The sequence below is a fragment of the Mus musculus genome, chromosome 9 (genome assembly GCF_000001635.26).
Source record: "Mus musculus strain C57BL/6J chromosome 9, GRCm38.p6 C57BL/6J".
NCBI lineage: Eukaryota > Metazoa > Chordata > Mammalia > Rodentia > Muridae > Mus > Mus musculus.
Genome location: NC_000075.6, coordinates 18430402 through 18452995, shown reverse-complemented (window position 1 = coordinate 18452995; position 22594 = coordinate 18430402). Strand labels below are relative to the sequence as shown.

At 39.7% G+C, this 22594-nt stretch overlaps 1 protein-coding gene across 1 annotated transcript; it reads right to left on the bottom strand.

Annotated features, from left to right (window-relative positions):
- Positions 1–6679: 6679 nt before the first annotated feature.
- Mbd3l2 (methyl-CpG binding domain protein 3-like 2) lies at positions 6680–22381 on the bottom strand. The gene is made up of 3 exons (NM_144934.3): positions 22254–22381; positions 9353–9488; positions 6680–8570 (listed from the first exon to the last, which is right to left on the bottom strand). Exons 2-3 carry the CDS (start codon positions 9395–9397, stop codon positions 7929–7931), a joined length of 687 nt encoding a protein of 228 aa, NP_659183.3. The 5' UTR covers positions 9398–9488; positions 22254–22381; the 3' UTR covers positions 6680–7928.
- Positions 22382–22594: the final 213 nt, after the last annotated feature.

Genomic DNA, 22594 nt, shown 5'->3' with positions numbered 1-22594 from the left:
CTGGAATTATTTCCTTGATCTGGCTCTGGTACTCTATCAGGGATATAGACATTTGTTTACATCTGCATTGAAAGTCACATACCACAAACAGGGCAACAATACAGGGACAGACACAACTAAAGATGCCTTTGGTATGAGAAATAGCCACATGATCTTTGTGGGATTTAAGATGTACACCTGAAGCTGATCCTTGTGGTGGGTGAGGTCTCATTTTAGCCAGTCTAGATAAGGGCTTCCCATGTGGTAGGTGATAGTGTACCTTCCTGCTTTAATAGTAGTTTCATGGTGCCTGATATGTATAATAAGACAAGCAAACAAGGCCAAGCCATCTGAAAGTGGAACATTTTGGGACAGAATTCCAGAGTGACTGAGTTTAATTTCTATTGCTGTTATAAAACACTGACCAAAAGCCACTTAAGGGAGGACAGAATTACTTTATCTTACACATCCAAGTCCCAGCCTATTATTGAGAGAAGTTAGAGTAAGAACTCTAGGGAGATACCATATACGAATGCTTTTTTTTTGTTCACTCTTTCATTCAATCATAGGCCATGTTCAACTACCTCATGTAACTATGGGCCACCTGCCTATGCACCAAAAGCAATAGGCTAGGCTCTCTTCCACCAATTACACACTTCCCTAGAGGCCAAGTTGATTTAGGAAATTCCCCAATTGAGGATCTCTTGTCTGATGACTGTTGAGTTGGTAAAGTTGACAGTGAAAGCTAATTAGGACAGTTTTTTTTTTCTTCATGTGGTGGGGAGGCACACCTTAGTGAAATACACTACAACAGTATGTGTGTATTAGTAAAAATGCCAATGGATTAAAGAACATGCATTTGCCAAGAATAGCACTTTAGGACCAGACTATAAGCAGCTTATATCTGTTGTATGCCTTGTGTATGGGTGATGAGATACAACAGGCTCCACTGCCTGCCTATAATGAACATGCCCATGTAATAGGAGAATTACAAGGAGAAAAACATGATACTGTCCTTCCTATTATCAGTACTCTTACTTAGCTGGAAATTGTTGAAACAAAATTGCGGATGAAATACAGGGGTGGCTTGCTATTATAACTTATAAGGTGCATGGGGAAGAAGACTTCTAATTATACCTGTATGAAGAGGCCCTCCTGGGATCACAAAAGTTGGTATCCATGAGAAAAATTGAACAGTAATGAAAAGACAATATAGAAATGATAGAAGATATCCTTCAGGTCTGACTTTTAATACAGAAGAAGCATGTATTAACATTCAGAAGGGTGCATTCATTGTCTTCTACACACACACACACACACACACACACACACACACACACACACACAAACCTGCATGTGAACTGTTTAAATTAGAGAAGACTTTTAAACAAGAAATGAAAGAGTATTGTCAAAGCCTGGCTTGTGAGGCTGTGGTACAGATGAGATCATTAATCTAGGTGGGAAAGTGGAGAAGCTGTGGTAACATGACTACTTATAATCTGATATATATATATAATATATCTGATATATATAATATATCTGATATATATATAAAATAAATCATTCCCACACGTGATGATTCAATACTCACTGGGGGTGAGGGGAGTGCTTGGGCTTTCACTAAAGTCCTGATGAATATCAGGGATCAGGAAATAATGGATAAAGAACAGAACAGGTTCATCTTGCAGTACATCTTCATAGATCTGCAGACATCTGCTCCAAAGGTGTGGACTGATACCCAGTTATTGTTATATATGTTTAATAATAACAGAAAAAGCAGGAATCTTTCCTAAAATTAATTCTTTTACAGCCTTGCCTAATAAGAGAATCTTTTGCAGATTATATAATAATCTGAAGCTGACCATCTCAGGAAGGTCACCTGCTCGTTATTAGCTTGTCCTATTATGGTTCCTGACAGATCAAAAGAGAAAAATGTTCTTACAAGTCATTGTGAAAGCCCAGAAATGGAAACTACTAAAAGATTGAATTGCAACAGTGTGGGGATGGAGAGGCTGCCTGGGTGTGTATTCACCCTGTGAGGCAGCATCCCCTATGATTTAACTGAACACCCCGGAGACAGATGGAAAACTCAGGTATCCTTCTGTATTTCAGAATCTTGTCTGGTTCTATCTGTCATCTGCATGGACAGTTCATATACTTTCCTAGGAACCCTACCTGCTGAACTGCCTTGAGTGATGCCCAACTACCAACACTCCCACTTGAATTCTAGGAGTCGTTTCCACCAGTGGTTTTTGTGTGAAGTGGTACGGGGTAGCAACCATTGCCAGAGAATTCAAGGACTAGCCTAATCTCTAGGTCCCTAGAGTTAAAGCTTGTACCACACAAGTAGTAACCTAATGGGACTACAGAGAATCTTTGGTGGTGTGGATATCTTATCTTGTACAAAGAGTCTTTTATTTGATTGCAGAGAATGAAGCCGTTAATATTCACATGGTCTAACAGTATGTACTTTAAGATTCTTTCCCTAAGTTTAATGATGATAAACAAGTATAGCACTCAATCATGTCCTGAGGTTTGTTTTTTTATTTGTTTGTTTGTTTTTTAGTTATTTGAAATGTGTCTCATAGAAATTACACAATTCTGAAGTGACAAATTCCTCTTCAGATGCAATTCTCTTCTTAAATTTGGAGAGTTACAACAGACAATGTAACAGCAGGTCTAGAAGGGAAACTTGAGGTTAGGAGAGGTAGATTTCTTGCTCTTACAGGTATATGGGAGTGGGGTTTCATACCACATGCCAGCCTGTGTACTAGGGAGTCAGACAGGAAGGAGTTAGATAAGACTAAATTTACTCTGTGGTCTGACTATCAGTGGACTAGACTTACCTACTGATACAAGGACAAAAGAGGGTCAACAAGACCACAGCAGATACCTAAGGAGAGTTTGAACCACTACTGACTAGGGATGGAGTGATTCCTACTCAAAGCCCATATAACTGATAAGGAATTATTCATAAAGCACCCTTAAACCTGCTATATAAGAGGTATGAGACATATCTATTTCTTTCCTTTTTTCTTATTCACTATTTGGCCCACTGTAATCAGGTTTGTTGGAGTTCGTCAAAAGACCCTTACTCACAAAGAACCACAGAGATCGCCATCATCGCTGCAAAATGCATGAGGATTTTTCTTGATCCAACATGTTGGGGACTCCCCTCCCAGCATGCAGACCAGAGGAGAGACCCAGAACAAAGAAAGAACATACTTTTTATACCTTTGTAAGGGGCAGATTTGAGCAACAGGGTTCTCATTGGTGTAGCGAGTAACCCTTTCAGGCATTGGTTGGTTTGTATAGTGACTAAGTAACCCTTTGGCCTAGTGACTCACTTTGCTTGCCCCCATGATGGGTTATTATGATTTGATCAGCAAAGTAATAGTAGATTAACATCACAGCTATTAACGTCAGGGGAATTCTCGCAACAAGGTTAGGGTGGTTTGTAGTCTTTGTCAGAATTCAATGTGGAGCAGGGGTCAGGAGAATTGCTATTCTTGTTATGGTTATTTCTCTGAGAACAACTAATATTGTTTTGGTAGCTGCAGGCTTAATCATTTTGCCCACCAAAACTGTTTTTACATGTGTTTAGTGAGCCAGTGTATTAGTTAGGGTTCTCTAGAATCACAGAACTTATGGATAGTCTCTATATAGTAAAGGAATTTATTGATGACTTACAGTCTACAGTCCAATTCCCAACAATGGTTCAGTAGTAGCTGTGAATGGAAGTTCAAGGATCTAGCAGTTACTCAGTCCCACAAGGCAAGCAGGTGAGGGAGCAAGAGCGAGACTCCCTTCTTCCAATGTCCTTATATGGTCTCCAGCAGAAAGTGTAGCTCAGATTAAAGGTGTGTTCCACCACACCTTTAATCCCAGATGACCTTGAACTTGGAGATTTAATCTCCTGGAATCCATAGCCACTATGCCTCAAGATCTCCATACCAAGATCCAGATCAGAAACTTCTATCTTCCAGTCTCCAGATAAGGGTCACTGGTGAGCCTTCCAATTCTGGATTGTAGTTCATTCCAAATATAGTCAACTTGACAGCCAGGAATAGCCACTACAGCCAGCTTCCTTATCTGGCTCTGCACTTGGCATGCTAGTACAGTTTGGAAAGTCCTTTTCTAAGGAGGAAGGTACTGGGTGGTCTTGAATTCATTTTGGATATTACAGTTTTCTCCAGTCACCATAGCAGCAAATACTCCAAAGATCTTTAGCTAAGTCCAAAAAACTCTGGCTTCTTCCAACCTTACTATATTAGTTAGAGTTTACTAAGAGGCTAAACCTACTCCATCTTGGGACTAGCCTCCATCTTAACAGAAAAAATAGCCTGAGAATTGGACATGCAGCTGAACCCAAGTGACACCCAAGAACCAGGAAGGACCCCATGGCTTGTGCATGGCCAGAGTTACTCCCTAGCTATCTCCTAGCACCAATCAAAGATTAGTCTGATTGTTTCAGATGTATTTTCGGACCATTTGTAATTGTTCAAGGTTTTCAAGGTCTTCAAAGTGCTCACCTGTTGGCCTAAGCACCCTTGCTTGCTTGTTATTCCCTATAAAACCTCCTGATGAGAGCTGGGGGTTGTTCCACCTTCCCATCTTCCTGTTTTAAGGTTTTGCAGTCAGCCTAAGCTTGAGCTTGTAATAAAGAAAACCTAATGTGATGACATCAGAGCTGACTACTTGGTGGTCTTTTGGGGCTTGTGAACAGGCACAACATTACTACTGTGACAAATATATATATATATATATATATATATATATATATATATATATATTTAAAATGGTTCAAAGGAGGAAGTAAGTTTTTTGAACAATTTCAGAAGTTCAAATCTATAATTAGATCTTTTCATTGTTCTTGGCCAGTGGTGTGGCTAAGCATCATGGGAACAGTGTATGATCACTTACAGCTGTGTCCAGCTGATGGCTCAAGGGCAATATGCAGGCACATGTAGCTAAGGAAAGCTATGAATTCAGTCCAACATAAAATTGTAAATTTACTTACAATACTTTTTTGTACATTTACAAAACTCAGTTGCAGTTCTTGAACATGAATTGTGTAAACAATAATATCACAATGTCAAAAGGTTGGACATGTATGGGTAAGAGATGATCACCTAGTGATTCTTAGGAGTCAGAGGGTAAGAGTTAGGAGCTATTATCAAGATCTAATCTTCAAGCCTATTGGTGGTGAAACTTGCCTTTAATCCCAGCACTTGGGAGGCTAAGGCAGGTGGATCTCCAAGTTCTAGGTCAGCCTGATCTACAGTGAGAATTCCAGGACAGCCAGGACTCCACAGAGAAATGCTGTCTAAAGAACAAAAAACAAACCAAAACAAAAGAAATATGATGTTCATTATAAATCTCTAGAAATCTACTTCTATTCAGATTTTGAATGCATTTATGAATTAAGCCATTGATTAGGACAAAGTTTCCAGGATCTAATGAACATTGGAAATGACCTCAGGTGCATCCAAGAGCTGGTTCAGAAGTTTGCTTACTTCTACCAAATCTGACCATCTTACTTCTACCGATATCTGACAATCTAATCAAGTTAACCACGAATAACCTTTGCATTACATCTAAATGGCTATTTTCCCTCCCTGATTAGTCAAACTTTCCTCAGGACTCTTCCCTATTCCATTGAATTCTGATTCATTACATTAAATAATTCATTTATATCTAGGAAGATAAAGGGGGAAATGAAGGCAGTGGTCCTGACATTGAAAGACCTCCAAAGTGAGACCCTCACTCAAGTCTCGGGATAATAGCGGACCCCCAAGAACTCACGAGAGACCAAGCTTGATGCAAAACACATGAGGCTTTATTCGGGGAAAGCCAGAGCTCTGGGGACGACTCGTATCCCACGCAGGGGTAGAGGAGTCGACCCCAAGAGGAAAGGGGTCCCAGTTTTATAGGCCCTCAGGGGGAAAGGAGAAGGGGGGAGTAAGGGATTTCCAGATCTAAACAATGTAAAATGATTGATTTCTCAAGAAATGGGTATGGGAGGGAAACAAGGAAAGAGTCTAAAGCAGGTACAGTAACTGGATTGGCCCCAGCTGTGGTTGCTGGGGAGATTTTCTGACTCTATCTTAGCAACCAATATCACAAACACCTGGCAGTGAGGTGCAGCAGTAGGCACATACTTGGGTTCAAGGAATGGTCAGAACATTGGCAGACACACGGGTTCAAGGAGAGGCCAGAGCATTGTGCATCTCTATTTTTCTAAATCAGTGAAGCTACTTCTATTAACAATGAAATCTATTTTGCCAACTTCAGGGATTCTGTGACCTTTTACATTCTGTCAGATCTTTCAACATCAAGGTATGTCACTGAAAAATTTCTTCTTCGATACTTAAGTCTCAAAGACATGTTTTGTTTGTGAAACCTAGACTTTATAGATACATAGAATCAAAAATATAATGAGGACTTGAAAGAATTGGAAATGAATGGAGGAAAAAGATCTCTAGGACTAGAAGGATCGTGATAGTGGGGTATAAGTAAGTATGTAAAAGTGCAGTACAGGTTTTTGTAGTCAGGAATTCTCTGTTAAACTCTTTCTCTCTTAGGACCAGCTCCATAGATAGCATTGGCCTCAAACTCACAGAGCTCTGCCTGCCACTTCTGGGATCAAAGGTGTGTGCTACAACACCCAGCTGTGTTATGGTCTTGCATGCAAATAACCTTATGTTACTTTATATAATAAAAAAATGAATTGATTTTAAAATTAGCTTTAAGACATAGAGGTGTAGCTCATAATAGAGAGCTAGTATAGATGACAGGTATAACAGCATCTCTAATAATATCCTTATGTCATTAAATTACTATCACTTAAAAGATTCTCTGGACTTGTATTTAAAATGAAAACCTTTATTGATAATTTAGGATTGCAACAGAGAGTTCCACAAAACCAAACACGTCCCCAGACAATGGTGTAGAAAGCTGTAGCACATGGGTCACTGTTCATTAATATTAGTGTTAACAACTTAAATACTTAGTATAAAACACTAAATAACCCTTCAGGCCAGATAATTCCTAAAGACTGAAAGTGAATAAAAATAACGACAATTGGGTATGGGGTTCTTGCCTGTAATCATGACATTCATCAGGCTATACTGGGGGGATCAAATTCAAGGCCCACCTGACACACAAAGTGAGATACTAACAATCACCAAATTTTAAAAAATTGTAACCTGAAATAGAACAATTTTGAGGAAAGAGCTCTGCTCCCAGTAAACTTAATATAAACAGGTCTTCTTGTTAAATGATTTAAGACATATCACTACAGAGCAGGTTAGCACACCTGCTGAGGCTTCTCTCCCTTCCCAGGCCTGAGGCAACCAGAGGTTTAAACTTAAACCTAAACACCTAGCAAGTAGCAGTCCCATGGTAGAGAGCAACAGAAATTTAAATTCAAGGTCTCAAGGCCACAAGACCTGCTTAGCCGGAGTTAAGCTTTTGGAACTATCTAGTAGGTTTCACAAAACTAGCTGCTAAATACATACACCCTTCTCATCTGAATTCTATAATTTAAGGCTTATCCTTTGCTCTGTAGGTTGCTGTTGAATCTATCCCAGATTCCTACTGTGGATCACAACTCACCAAAAGGATGTTTCCACATGAATTCTCTTACATAACATTTCGATCCAAACTGGAAACACCATTATTTAAAACACTACCGCTTATATCTTTTGCCTTTCCAAAAGCTTAAAAAGGAGTAAGTTGGGTATATTAAATTTATTATTTAAAGACATACAAGTAATACTGGGTGATGGTGGCACTTGCCTTTAAAAACTCTGGAGGCAGAGATGGGGTTCTAGGACAACCAGGGTTACATCTGGAAACCCTGTCTTGAAAAACCAAAACACCAAAACCAAACCAAAACAAAAAAGTTTCTTCAAGAACTTACAGAGGCCTCAACACTTGTTTTCCACTCATCTTTGCTCCCCCATGTTCTCTGCCTGCCTGGCAAGACTGTCTGCCTCCAAGGCTACTTCCAGTCTCTTCCTGGCTTTCTTTACCTTCCAGATCTGACTCAGGATGTCTGCAATAGTTACTTCTTGGATGAAGTAAGATGGTGACAGATGAAGACGCACTGGCATTGTTACCCCTGGACTGGAGAAAAATGGTGACAGCTGAAAAGCCATTTGTTCATTTTTTTCCAAGCATGGGGTTTGGACAGAGGTAACTTCTCCAGGAGTAAGCTGACCCTTAACACCACTTTGGTCATTAGTTTCATCCCGCATTCCCAGTGCAATTCTTTCTACAGGGTTTGTAAGCTTCAATTGACATGACAGGTCCTGTTTATTCTCTCCAACTTGATGTTTCTTCAGTCTCTTAAGTGCACAGAGCTGCTTGGGTTTTGTCAGCTTATCTTCCTCTCTCCTGTACCTGGTTTCATTCTCAGGGTATGAAGTTATTGTGGTCACTGGCTTTGCAAAGATGCAACTGGTCATCCTCATAGAATCTTTGGAAGTAACACCAGTTCTATGTTTGGCCTTTATCTTTTTCGGGACAATCTGGGTCTCTCTTCTCTTCTGTAATTTGTTGAGTATCATACTTCTTGTGAGACTTCCCTTTGAAAACAAAGTTAAAGTTTAAACATATGATGAAATCTACTAATGGTTATGGAGAATTTTCTTTGTTTTGTTTTGATTTTTTGAGAAAGGGTTTCTCTGTGTAGCTCTGGCTATCCTGGAACTGACTCTGTAGACCAGGCTGGTCATAAACTCAGAAATCCACCTGTCTCTGACTCCCAAGTGCTGGGATTAAAGGTGTGCACCACCACTGCCCAGTTGAGATTTTTTTTTTTAAGTTTATGTATCTTCTACCAACCTTTTTCTCTGAAGAACTAGATCTCAGATCACAGCATGGCCTAGCTTCCCAAGACTGCTCCAATAAAGATTCTATTTCCCAGGCTTTTAGGATATCTAGTTCATGTGATTATCAAGGATAGGAAGTTGAGAGTCTCTATCAAACAAGTCACACACAGATTTCCTCCATCTTCCTTTAAGGATGCTACTCTTTTCTTTGTTATGGTCACTGTGTGCTGATGCTCCAAACCTACCTTAGTGACACATTGGCATCTCTAGTGCCAAAGTACACTATTTAAGTTTGTGCAAGTACATTAGATGTTCATACAAGGACAAAAATCATCCAACAATAGAGCAAAGCCTGGTCATTTTAGACTGATGAGTACATTTTACATTTATTCCACCAAATATTATCAAGTATTAACAGTTGTCCAAAGGACATCAACGTATGTCAAGTACAACTATGCACTAAATTAAGGAGGTTTAAGTACAAAGAAAAAGGACAAGGATGAACAATCCACAATTAATGTGAATTAAGTACTCACTATCAAAGGCTGGCTTGAAACTGAGTTTCTTGAAGTCTCCTCCATGGTTGTAGAGTTTGTTCTAAAGGCTTCACTGCAGAGATGCAGACAAGTCTTGAGTTGCTGGAAATGGCAGTGTCTATCTCACTTAATCCTCCTTTTATGTAAGAAAAGAGAGAGATAAGCTAATTATCAGATAATCTAACCCAAAAATAAACCAAAAACTGTCTATAAGGCAGGTGTGGTGTACACACCTTTAATGCATGCACTTGGGAAGCAGGAGCTAGTGGATCTCTGTGAGTTCAAGGACAGCCTGGTCTACAGAGCTAGTTCAAGGACATCCAAAACTGTTACATAGAGAATCCCTGTCTCCAAAACCAAAAACAGAAAACAAGAAATTTGTCTGTAAAGAATGATTGAATATTCTGTTCAGAGCAAAGACACAATTAATTACTCAGCATACACATTACCTCAGTGATGTTTTTATATCAACATTATATAGCATCCATTTTTCTCTATGGTGCATCATCTCTAAATACATTCTAAAAGAATAGAAATAATTGTTTCTATATAAATAAATTTTCATACACATTTTTAAAACAGGTTCCTCCGGGCTGGAGAAATGGCTCAGCGGTTAAGAGCACTGACTGCTCTTCCAGAGATCCTGAATTCAATTCCAAGCAATGACATGATAGCTCACAACCATTTGTGATGGAGATCTGATGCCCTCTTCTGATGTGTCTGAAAACAGCGACAGTGTACTCACATACATGAAATAAATAAATAAATCTTAAAACAACAAAAGTTTTATTAAAAAAAAAGAGAGAGAGACAGGTTCTTCCCATGGTACTCAGGCTGGTCTGGAACTCACAGCAACTCCTGCTTCTGTCACCCCAATGTGGAGATTAAAGGTGTGCAGGGCCACACTCTCGCTATCAGTTTTGTATAAGATAAAATTAGAAAATATTTTTATGCCTGGCATGGTGGCGCACGCCTTTAATCCAAGCACTCAGGAGGCAGAGGCAGGTAGATTTCTGAGTTCAAGGCCAGCCTGGTCTACAAAGTGAGTTCCAGGACAGCCAGGGCTATACATAGAAACCCTGTCTCAAAAAATCAAATATACATATATTCATCAGGGTTGGATCTGCTGTTATACTCCTTTAATCCCAGCACTATGGAGGAAGAGACTGGCAGATCTCTGAATTGACCATCCAGAGCTACATAGTGAAATCCTTTCTCAACAAACAAGCAAACAAAGAAACAAAATTTAAAAAAATAAATGCTTATTAATAAAGTACTTAAAACACTATATACATTATAGAAGTAACATATAGATGTGTTAATATAGCACATAGGTATTACAAGAGAAATTGCTTTTTTGTATATTGACATTTCATGTCATTCCTGGTAAATCATGCTCATATCATAACCACTTATAAGTTCCTTGGTCAATTTTGCTTTAATCCAACTTAGAATTATATACATATTTGGCTGTTCAAACATAGTTTCTCTGTGTTGTCCAGGCTGTTCTGAAATATACTCTGTAGACCAGGGTGGCCTCCACTGCTTGCCTCTGCTTCCTGAGTGCTAGGGTTAAATGCATGTAACACTACTGCCCAGCTAGAATTACACATTATTATTCTACTTTTCACTATATAAACATGGTATAATTATATACAGATCTATGTTCTTACCCTAATAACTAAGTCATTAATCCTTTACATACCTGAATACAAATATTTTAAAGACCCATGTCTAATGTTAAAGCTGTAGAAAAAAATGTAATCCTATTTTGGTCCTTCTTGATATCTGAATTTATATTATTATGAATCTTAATTCTAATATAATCTAATTCCAAAAGATCTAGAACAAAAAGAAGCAAATACACCCAAGAGGATTAGACAGCAGGAAAAAAAATCAAACTCAGGGCTGAAATCAACCAAGTAGAAAGAAACGAACTATACTAAGAATCAACAAAATCAGGAGCTGGTTCTTTGAGAAAATTAACAAGATAGCTAAACCCTTACTCAGACTAACCAGAGGTTATAGAGACAATATTCAAATTAATAAAATCAGAAATGAAAAGGCAGACATGACAATGGAAATTAAAAAAATCATCATATCCTACTACAAAAGCTTATACTCAAGAAAATTTAAAATCTGGAAGAAATGGACAATTTTCTAGACAGATACCATGTACCAAAGTTAAAAAAACATCATATAAACCATCTAAACAGTCCCATAACCACTAAAGAAATAGAAGCAGTCATTAATAGTCTTCCAACCAAAAAATGCCCAGGACCAGGTGGGTTTATTAGAGAATTCTATCAGCCCTTCAAAGAAGACCTAATACCAATACTCTTCAAACTATTCCACAAAATAAAAACAGAAGGAACACTACCCAGTTTGTTCATTCTATGAAACCAAAATTATGCTTCTACCCAAACCACACAAATACCAGATAAAGAGGAACAATTTCCCTTATGAACATCGATGCAAAAATACTCAACAAATTTATTTATTAGACATTTTCTTTATTTTCATTTCAAATGTTATCCCCTTTCTTGGTTTCCCCTCTGAAAACTCCCTATGTTATCCACCATCCCATTGTTCACCAAACCACCCTCTTTTTCGTCCCTATCCTGGCATTCCCCTACATTGAGGTATCAAGCCTTCCCAGGACCAAGGGCCTCTCTTCCCATTGATGTCCAATAAGGCCATCCTCTGCTACACGTGCAGCTGGAGCCATGGATCCCTCCATGTTTACTCTTTGGTTGGTGGTTTAGTCCCTGGGAGCTCTGGGGTATCTGGTTGGTTCATATTGTTCTTCCTATGGGGCTGCAAGCTCCTTCTTCTCCTTCAGTCCTTTCTCTAGCTCCTCCATCGGGGAACTTGTGCTTAGTACAATGGATAGCTGAGGGCATCTGCCTCTGTATTTGTGAGGTACTGGCAGAGCCTCTTGGAAGACAGCTATATCAGGCTCCTGTCAGCAAGCACTTGTTGGCTTCCACAAGTGTCTGGGTTTGGTGACTGTATATGGGATGGATCCCCAGATGGGGTAGTATCTGGATTGTCTTTCCTTCAGTCTCTGTTCCACACTTTGTCTCTGTATCTCCTCCCATGGGTATTTTGCTCCCTTTTCTAAGGAGGACTAATAAAAACCCATACTTTGGACTTCCTTCTTCTGGAGCTTCATTTGGTCTGTGAATTGTATCTTGGGTATTCCAAGCTTCTGGGCTAATATTCACTTATCAGTAAGTGTATACCATCTGTGTTCTTTTGTGATTGGGTTCCTCATTTAGGATGATATTATCTAGTTCCATCCACTTGCCTAAGAATTTCATAAATTCATTGCTTTTAATAGTGAGTAGTACTCCATTGTGTAAATGTACCTTTTTCTGTATCCATTCCTCTGTTGAGGAACATCTGGGTTTTTTCCAGCTTCTGGATCTTATAAACAAATTGCTATGAACATAGTGGAGCACGTGTTTTTATTACATGTTGGAGAATCTTCTGGGTATATGCCCAGGAGTGGTATATCTGGGTCCTCCAGTAGCACTATATCCAATTTTCTGAGGAACAGCCAAACTGATTTCAAGAGTGGTTGTACTAGTTTGCAATCCCACTAATAGTGGAGGAGTATTCCTCTTTCTCCACATCCTCGCCAGCATCTGCTGTCACATGAGTTTTTGATCTTAGCCATTCTAACAGGTGTAAGGTAGAATCTCAGGATTGTTTTGATTTGCATTTCCCTGATGACTAAGGATGTTGAAATTTTCTTTAGGTGCTTCTTACCCATTTGGTATTCCTCAGTTGAGAATTCATTGTTTAGCTCTGTACCCCATGTTTTAATAGGGTTATTTGGTTTTCTGGAGGCTAACTTCTTGAGTTCTTTGTATATATTGGATATTAGCCATCTATCAGATGTAGGGTTGGTAAAGATTGTTTCCCAATTTCTTGGTTTCTGTTTTGTCTTATTGACGGTGTTATTTGCCTTACAGAAGCTTTGTAGTTTTCTGAGGTCCCAATAAAATTCCAAGGAATCCAACAGAATCCAAGGACACATCAAAACCAAGATCAAGTAGGCTTCATCCCAGGGATGTATGGGTGGTTCAATATAAGGAAATACATCAATGAAATCCTCTACATAAACAAACTCAAAGAAAAAAAAACGCATGGTCATTTCATTAGATGCTGAAAAAACATTGGACAAAATTCAGCATCCTTTCATAGTAAAAGCAATATACAGCAAACCAATAGCCAACATCAAACTAAATGGAGAGAATCTTGAAGCAATCCCACTAAAATCAGGGACCAGACAAGGCTGCAGCCTCTCTCTCTATCTATTCAATATAGTACTTGAAATTCTAGCTAGAGCAATTAGACAACAAAGGGAGATCACCGTGATACAAATTAGAAAGGGAGGATAAAAATATCACTATTTGCAGATGCTATGATAGTATACTTAAGTGACCCAGAAAATTCCCCCATTAAACCTGATAAACAACTTTAGCAAAGTGGCTGGATATAAACTTAACTGAAACCAGTAGCCTTCCTCTACTCAAAGGATAAACATCCTGAGAAAGAAATTAGGGAAATGACACCCTTCACAATAGTCACAAATAATATTACATACCTTGGTTGACTCTAACCAAGCAAGTGAAAGATCTGTACGATAAGAACTTCAAGTCTCTGAAGAAAGAAGATCTCAGAAGATGGAAAGATCTCCTATGCTCATGGATTGGCAGGATTAATATAGTAAAAATGTCCATCTTGCTGAAAGCAATCTATGGATTCAATGTAATCCCCTTCAAAATTCCAACTCACTTCTTCATAAAGTTAGAAAGAGCAATTTGCTAATTCATTTGGAATAATGAAAAACCCAGAATAGTGTAAACTATTCTTAACAATAAAAGAACTTCTAGGGGAATCACCATCCCTGACGTCAAGCTGTATTACAGAGCAATAGTGATAAAAAAAAAAAAAAATGTATGTTATTGGTACAGAGACAGGCAGGAAGAACAATGGAATAGAATGAAGACCTAGAAATGAACCCACACACACATGGTCACATGATATTTGGCAAAGGAGCTAAAATTATCTAGTGGACAAAGGACAGCATTTTTAAACAAATGGTGCTGGCTCAACTGGTGGTCAGCATGTAGAAAACTCCAAATCGACCATAATCATTTCCTTGTACAAAGCTCAAGTCCAGATGGATCAAGGACATCCACATAAAACCAGACACTCTGAAACTTATAGATGAAAGTGGGGAAGAGCCTCGAGCACATAAGCACATCGGAAATTTACTTGAATAGAACACCAATGGCTTATACTCTAAGATCAAGAATCGACAAATGGGACCTCCCTCATAAAATTGCAAAGCTTCTGTAAGGCAAAGGACACTGTCAATAGTACAAAATGGCAATGAACAGATTTGGAAAAGATCTTTAACAATCCTATATCTGATATAGGGCTAATATCCAATATATCAGGGAAGAGCAAATCAAAACAACCCTGGTATTCTACCTCATACCAGTCAGAATGGCTAATATCAAAAAACTCAGGTGAGGCGAAGATGTGGGGAAAGAGGAACTCTCCTCCATTGTTGGTGGGATTGTAAGCTAGTACTACCATTCTTTAAATCAGTCTTGTGGTTCCTCAGAAAATTGGACCCAGCTATACCACTCCTGGACATATACCTAAAAGATTCTCCAACATGTAATAAGGACACGTGCTCCACTATTTTCATAGCAGCCTTATTTATAATAGCCAGAAGATGGAAAGAACCCAGATGTTCCTCAAAAGAGGAATATATACAAAAATTGTGCCCAAGACACAATTCACAGACAACATGGAGCTCAAGAAGAGGAAGACTAAAGTGTGGGTGCTTCGGTCCTTCTTAGAAAGGAGAACAAAATACTCATGGGAGTAAATATGGACACAAAATGTAGAGCAGAGATTTAAGGAAAGACTATCCAGAGAGTGTCCCATCTGGGGATTCATCCCATATACAGTCACCAAACCCAGACACTATTGTGGATGCTAAGAAATGCTTACTGGCAGGAGTCTGATACAGCTGTCTCCTGATAGGCCTAATAGAGCCTTACAAATACAAAGTTGGATGCTCTCAGCCAACAATTGGATTGAGTGTGGGGTCCCCAATGGAGGGTTAGAGAAAGGACTGAAGGAGTTGAAGGGATTCGCAACCCCATAGGAAGAACAACAGCATCAACCAACCAGAACCCCAGAGCTCCCAAAGATTAAGCCATCAACAAAGGAGCACACATGACTCCAGCTGCATATGTAGCAGAGGATGACCTTGCCATGCATCAATGGGAGCAGAAGCCCTTGGTCCTTTGAAGGGTGGAGAGATGCCCCAGTGTAGGGGAATCAAAGGTGGGGAGGTGGGAGTGGGTGGGTACGTGGAGGAACACACTTATAGAAGCGGTGGGATGGGGATGGAATAGGGTGTTTCCAGGAGGGGGGGCACTGGGAAAGGGGATAACATTTGAAATGGAAATAAAGAAAATATCCAATAAAAAAAAAGAATTTTAAAAAAAGGAATCCAGATTTATATTTTTTTCAGGAACCAAAAGATCCCTCTGAATGCCCCAAATAAAGTAAACCTTTGTTTTTAGTTGTACCAAACATTGGTTTTCTGAAACATGGTCTCATAATCTCATATTAGTACTTCCCCAAGTACAAGAGCTATTTGGAAACCAGGTGTGGTGGCACACGCCTTTAATCCCAGCACTTGGGAGGCAGAGGCAGGCAGATTTCTGAGTTGAGGCCAGCCTGGTCTACAAAGTGAGTTCCAGGACAGCCAGAGCTACACAGAGAAACCCTGTCTTAAAAAAAAAAAAAAAGCTATTTAGAATTAGGTATCTCTGACATTTTGTGTCTTCTAAACTGAACTGCATGTTCATATTTCATTACCCATTCACTCAAAGCAAGTATAATCAGACCTTCCCAACCCTTCAGTACAGCAATCTGAAATAGAAAAATATTTGGGGGTTGTTTTTAATTTTAATTTTTTAAATTTTTAATTTTTATTTGTTTATTTACATCATAGTACTACTCCCCTCCCAGCCCTCCCCAATCCCCGCTCCTCTTCTCCTCTGAGAGGGTAAGCTCACCCTGGATATCTTCCCACCCTGGCACCTCAAGTCAAGACTCTGTCAGATTAGGCACATCCTTTCCCGCTGAGGACGAACAAAACAGCTCTGCTGGGAAATGGATACCACAATCAGATTACAGTTTTAGGGAGAGCTTCCACTCCCGTTGTTGGGGTAACTACATGGAGACTAAGCCACACTTCTAACCTCATTATTTGGTCAAAATTTCCTATAAAGTATGTGGTCCCAAGTTTGATTCTCAGCACTTGAAAATGAATTGTAGAGGCTCAGTCAATCATCCTCTCTCTGACCAAAGGTCATAGCTTCTCACAGTTACCAATCTCACTAGATCTTGGATTCTGTCTTTTTCAGCTGGAGCTTTATCATATGTCACACACACATTGGAAACAGCATTGCCACTTTTTAAATTCCTTTCTGAAGTTTTTGAGAGTACCATTGTTAGAGTTGTGAGTAACCAGAAAATACATATTCCCACAGTAGAATTCCACAAGGGAGTGGTTCATTGTGACAAGTAAAGCCATGAGGATGTGTGACAGTGTAGTGAGAGGATTGCCAAAATAGGACATGGAAAAGTCCACTACGGTACCCGTTATTTAGTACTACTTTCTATTTTGTCTGTTTTGATATAGGGTCTCTCTTCATAACACTGCCCAGACTAGGCTGGACCTCATAGAAATCTTATATCTGCCTCCTGAGTACTGGGATTAAAGTCTTCAACCACCACGCCCAGCTGGCTACTATTTTCTTTATTCCGCTTGTTTATCCTGAGCCAGGTGTGGTGGCACATACCTTTAATTCCAGCACTCAGGAGGCATGGGCAGATAGAGAGCTCTGTGAATTCCAGGACAAGCAGAAGTACATAACAGAGAGACCATCTCAGCATACACACACACACAAACACACACACACACACACGTACACACGTACACTCACACACGTACACACGTACACTCACACATGTACACACGTACACACATGCACACACACACACACACGCACACACACACATGCACACACTCAGTCCACAGCCTTTACTACTTTTAAGTACTAAAGAGACGTTGCCTCAGCTGCTTTCTACTTTTGTTTTCCTAATGCCTAATTTTACTGGAATCATTAAAAGAAATATGCCTGCAATGAAAAGAAAATAAAGCCAACTACTTCTGAAGTCAGTTGGGGTGGATAGGGTCTTCAAAGCAATGTTAATGATGGTGCAAAGAACACCCAAGCTCATTTGTCAGTGCTGAGTCTTGACAGAAATCTGACATCAGTCTCAGAATTGCCATGTGTACAAAACACAGATTAATGAAAATGCTGGCTCCACTGCCTTTCATTGGAGTTTTGGGGGCATGCCTGGCCACTGATTTTGTCTCATGATCTATTGGTCTAACTGGGATTTCAGACTGAAGTCCTGACATAGGCACCATCCTTGAGTGTGTACTAGGAACCAGCTCCCATGTATCTGTCTTTTGAGGTCAATATTGCTACAAGGTTTAGAATTTTGTTCTGATAAATTGTGTCTCATACTTTTATCTAATGTTAGCCACCAGTCCTTGTTCAGTTGTGTGATCAATGTTGTCTCATATTCCATAAACACTTTATCATCCACTGCTATATCAGATTGTCATCATCATCATCATCATAACAAATTGAACCCACACCCTCCTGAGTCCTAGGAATAATGTCACTGACCCATGTCTCCAGTTTTCATTAGCATTGGTTTGTAGAACACAATATAGTTCAATATTGTTAACCTGGAGTCCTTGAATTAGAGAATGTGGACTTGACTGAACACTCAGTTTGTTATTTCCCATGCTTTGGAATATACTTGACTGTAGTGGGTTGTTTGTCTGTTTTGGCAATGGAGGAGTTTGAGTTTACTTCTGGCCCATTTTATGTAGCACAGGGTTTATCTCAATCTTGCTATAATTCCCATGTAGCCAGAGATGACCTTGTATGTCTGGTCCTCCTGCCTACACTGTCCAAATGATCAGATAAATAGCAAATAGTCTCTCATACAGAATGCTTGGATATTTTTGTCCTGATACTCAGTCTTTACCTTTAATCATATCTCACAGAATAACAAGTCACCCACTTCTAAACTTTCAAATGGCCTTCATTCATTACTTTGCAATATTTCAGTTTGTTCTGCTTTCCAAACTTATGTCCAGATCAATCTCTTACTAATTTCTTCGTTAGAATTTTGGTTCTAAATAATCAATAGCTTTAATTTAAAAACAGAAGAATAGAAACTTTTCAATCAATGAGGAGAACATAATAGCTTTGGCACAATAAATTAAGAAGACATAGGCAAAATTATAATTTATAACATATTAATTATAATAGTGCTAATATTTATCAAACTAGATAAAAACAAATGGGAGCAACCAACAGTGTCTGAGAAGCAATATGGATTACACGAATCCTGTTATGGTCCAAACTATCCCTCCCAACCCTCCCCACCAGAGCAGCTGTAGCCATTTTGTTCCATGCCTGCCAGCTATTTCATATTGTTGCTGTAACATGCCTGCCAGTCATTGACATAGAAAAGTGACTTGGCTCAAGGTCATCCTGACCACATACTCTGTTTTGTTCTGTATGCTCTGAATGTTCTTTATGAGTTTTGCTAATCTTAATTCCACAAAGCTTTATCATCAAATCAAAGGTCAATATAAACTATTGTGTCTAAAGTATCTAGATTCAGAGCTGACCACCAGGCTGTGGTTTTTGTGGCTGACACTGAAAAATGCAAATAAGCCAAAGAGTTATGATTATAATATTCATGCTCTGTTATCAATATGCTCTGAAATTGCTCTGTTCAACACCCCTCCACCATCTCCCTTACTTTACTCGGGACCAATCAGCTTAAAGGTTAGCTGATAATAATTTGTTTTGTGAGCCAACTGCTTCCCTTCTTGCCCTTTCAACTTTTGAAGCTGTTTTTTTTTTTTTCCGTAAAAAAACCTACCCTGAAGGCAGACTAAGACTGCAGTTCATTTTGAGATCCCAGACATTCAGTATTATGGTGTGTGTTCACCAAACTGCTTGCTTAACTGAGATTGGTATATGTAAACATGACAATTTCCTGGGCCCAACATATCAAATAAAGTATATCAAAAAAAATCATGAGAAATGATTTGGAAAATGGGTGGCAAATTGTTTAGTCCCTCCACAAAAGAAGAGAAAGGTGATCAATAAACAATGTTAAACTTTTTAAATTATGACAAATGTTTTTTTAAAAAGTCACAGTAAAATCCTATTATACACACATGATTTAGCTAAAATGAAAATGATAGCAATCATAAATGCTGAGATTATTCAAAGGAGGCTGATGGGAATTTAGTTAGCCCATCTACCCTAACATTTGAGTAATGTTCATTAAAGCTATATAAACAATATAAGTAACTTATACCAGGCAAGGTTGGTTACGGCATCAACGGAAGGATGAGTGCCAGGGAAACTGCATGTTCCATTTCTCCCCGAGCTACATAATGGAATCCTATCTCAGAGCTATACCATATTTCCTTACACACAGCCAGCGATCACCGCCAACACTGTACTCATTATGCTTTGGTCATGGAAACTAGAATCATAATAGCTGTGAACTAGAATTTAAACAAAAATGCTCAACAGCAAGAGAATGGATTTTAAAAATGCGGTATCTATAACAGACAGAACTCCGTACAGCAAGAATTTACATAAAACAAGTGATGTAATATTAGGACAATCAGGGTCCATATTTCTCTTTTCTGGTCCTTCCCACTGGAGTACCTTTCTTCAGTCTGGACTTTGCCTTCTCTCTGCTCCTGCTTCATTTACACTAATGACAATGCATACTCTAAACCTTCAGCTGAGAAAGGTTAGAAGGGAATCACCTCTTTCTAAGGGCACTGGAATAGGAGTATTGTATTCTTAGTTAAATAGTACTAAATACAAAATCACTGTTTATGATAGTGAAAAGACTTTATTGTAAACACCTCCTTTACTGTAATGTTTTTCTTAGGAAAGCGAAGATGTTGGGGGTGGGGATAATTTGCCTCCTAACAGTCCTTAAACCCTCAGCGCTGCCACAGCTGCCTTGATTGAAGGATTAGCACCCAGAGCAGCCAGCCTGACTACTCAGAGGCTTTGAAGTGTCCTAAGATGCCTGAGTTTTGCAGTAGCACATTGACTGAACTACAAATGACCCTACAGCCTATTTTACTCAGGTGAGAGGGGAGCACTTCCTGGACAGCCGCCAATGGGATGCATGTAACTGCTACAATCACAGTGTTTTGATTTCATAAGGGGCAGTGCCAGGCTTGCTGCAAATTCTGCCCTACCTTCACTTGAACATCCGCTATGTTTGCGGCAAATACCTCTATGGCATCCTCTTCTGGTTCTATAAGATATTCAGCTGAAATTACACCTTACCCGGGAACCTTTCCTGTATTACCCTATGATATTTCATCGTTTTCTCAAACATCTTTTCCTGCCTACTTTTATTTTGTTTTGTATCACTGGCAGCCAGCTCTGCCAGTGTCTGCCCGGTGTGTGCATCACCTTAGCCAGCCCGAGCTCTACCGGGCTGTCTCTTTATCTTGGCTAGCTTTCCCAAGCCAGAGCTCTGAAATCACTCTCTCACCAGCCAACCACCCCAGAGCCAGCTCTGTCAGTGTCTGCCCCAGGCTGGCTCAGCTCCAACAAATAACTAGCTTGTGTTTTTTCTCGAGAAACTGCCTGTTCCTTCGTGCCCATCCTCCAGCTGCCCGTTTCCTCTTCCAGCCCAACTTAATCCCACAAATTGAAGACACTAGACAGTTTTAACACTATAAAACCAGCCAGACCGCCGGGCGGTGGTGGCACACGCCTTTATTCCTAGCACTTGGGAGGCAGAGGCAGGTGGATTTCTGAGTTCGAGGCCAGCCTGATCTACAGAGTGAGTTCCAGGACAGCCAGGGCTATACAGAAAAACCCTGTCTCAAAAACCCAAAACAAACAAACAAACAAACAAACAAAAAAAAAACCCAGCCAGGCCGAGCAGTGGTAGCACACACCTTTAATCCCAGCACTTGGGAGGCAGAGGCAGGCGGAAAAAAAGCCAGATGGTACAACTGCTGGGTGAAGAATATCCTGCCCCAACTTCCGTGGCCTCCGCAGGTTGCAGAGACCATAATCTATAGGTGCCTCCGGAAACCTTTATGTCTGCAACATCCCTCTTTCTCTTCCTGTCCTGCTCTGAAAATCTCTTCTCCATATCTTTGCCCAGTGATTGGCTTTTGTCTATAATTAGCCAATCAACAATTAGGGAAAGAATTAGGGAAAGAATTAAAGCAAATCTTCCTACAGGCTGGTATAACTGGTCTCAGGTATTTAATAACCATACTTGTAGGTTATTCTAACATGCTTATAGAGAATAAAAGAGAATATTTTCCTTTTGCTCTCTAAGATTAGTGAGGCCCCAGGGGATTGTGGACCAACCCTATAAGGATTCTGGAACTGTAAGAAGTCACCTGTTCTCTTGTTCAAGGAGAACATGGAGAGCGCACTCAGTTAATCACTATCCTATCTATGAAAAGGAGGGAAACTCAGAGGAGAGATTCTCTCAGTACTTCTATGGACAGATAGAGCCTGGCTAAACAAGACCTTTAACTTATTCTCTCATAGATAGACAGATGGTAAAGAAAGGTTTGAGGAGTCAGAGATGCCTCCAGAGACCAAATGACTTTGTCTTAGGGTTTCTGTTGCTGTGACAAAGCACCATGGCCAAAAAACAAGTTGGGGAGAAAAGGGTGTATTTGGCTTACACTTTCACATCATAATCCAACAGTGAAGCAAATTAGGACAGGAACTCAAGCAGGGCTAGAAGCTGGAGGCAGGAACTGATGCAGAGGTGATGAAAGGTTGCTGCTTGCTGGCTTGTTTCCCATGGCTTGCTCAGCCTGGATTCTTATAGAATCAAGGAAAACCAGCCCTGGGATGGCACCACCCACAATGGACTGAGCCCTCCCCTGTTAATCACTAATTGAGAAAATACCTTACAGCTGGATCTCATGGAGGCATTTCCTCAAGCATAGGTCCTTCCTTTCTGATAACTTTAACTAGTGTCAAGTTGACAAACACACACAAAAACCAGTCAATACAGATC

Coding starts and splice junctions, on each gene's coding strand:
- Mbd3l2 (NM_144934.3), bottom strand. CDS start 9,397: ATGGAGGAGACTTCAAGAAACTCAGTTTCAAGCCAGCCTTTGATA. Junction 8,571..9,352: donor TTTCAAGCCAGCCTTTGATA/GTGAGTACTTAA, acceptor TTGTTTTCAAAG/GGAAGTCTCACAAGAAGTAT.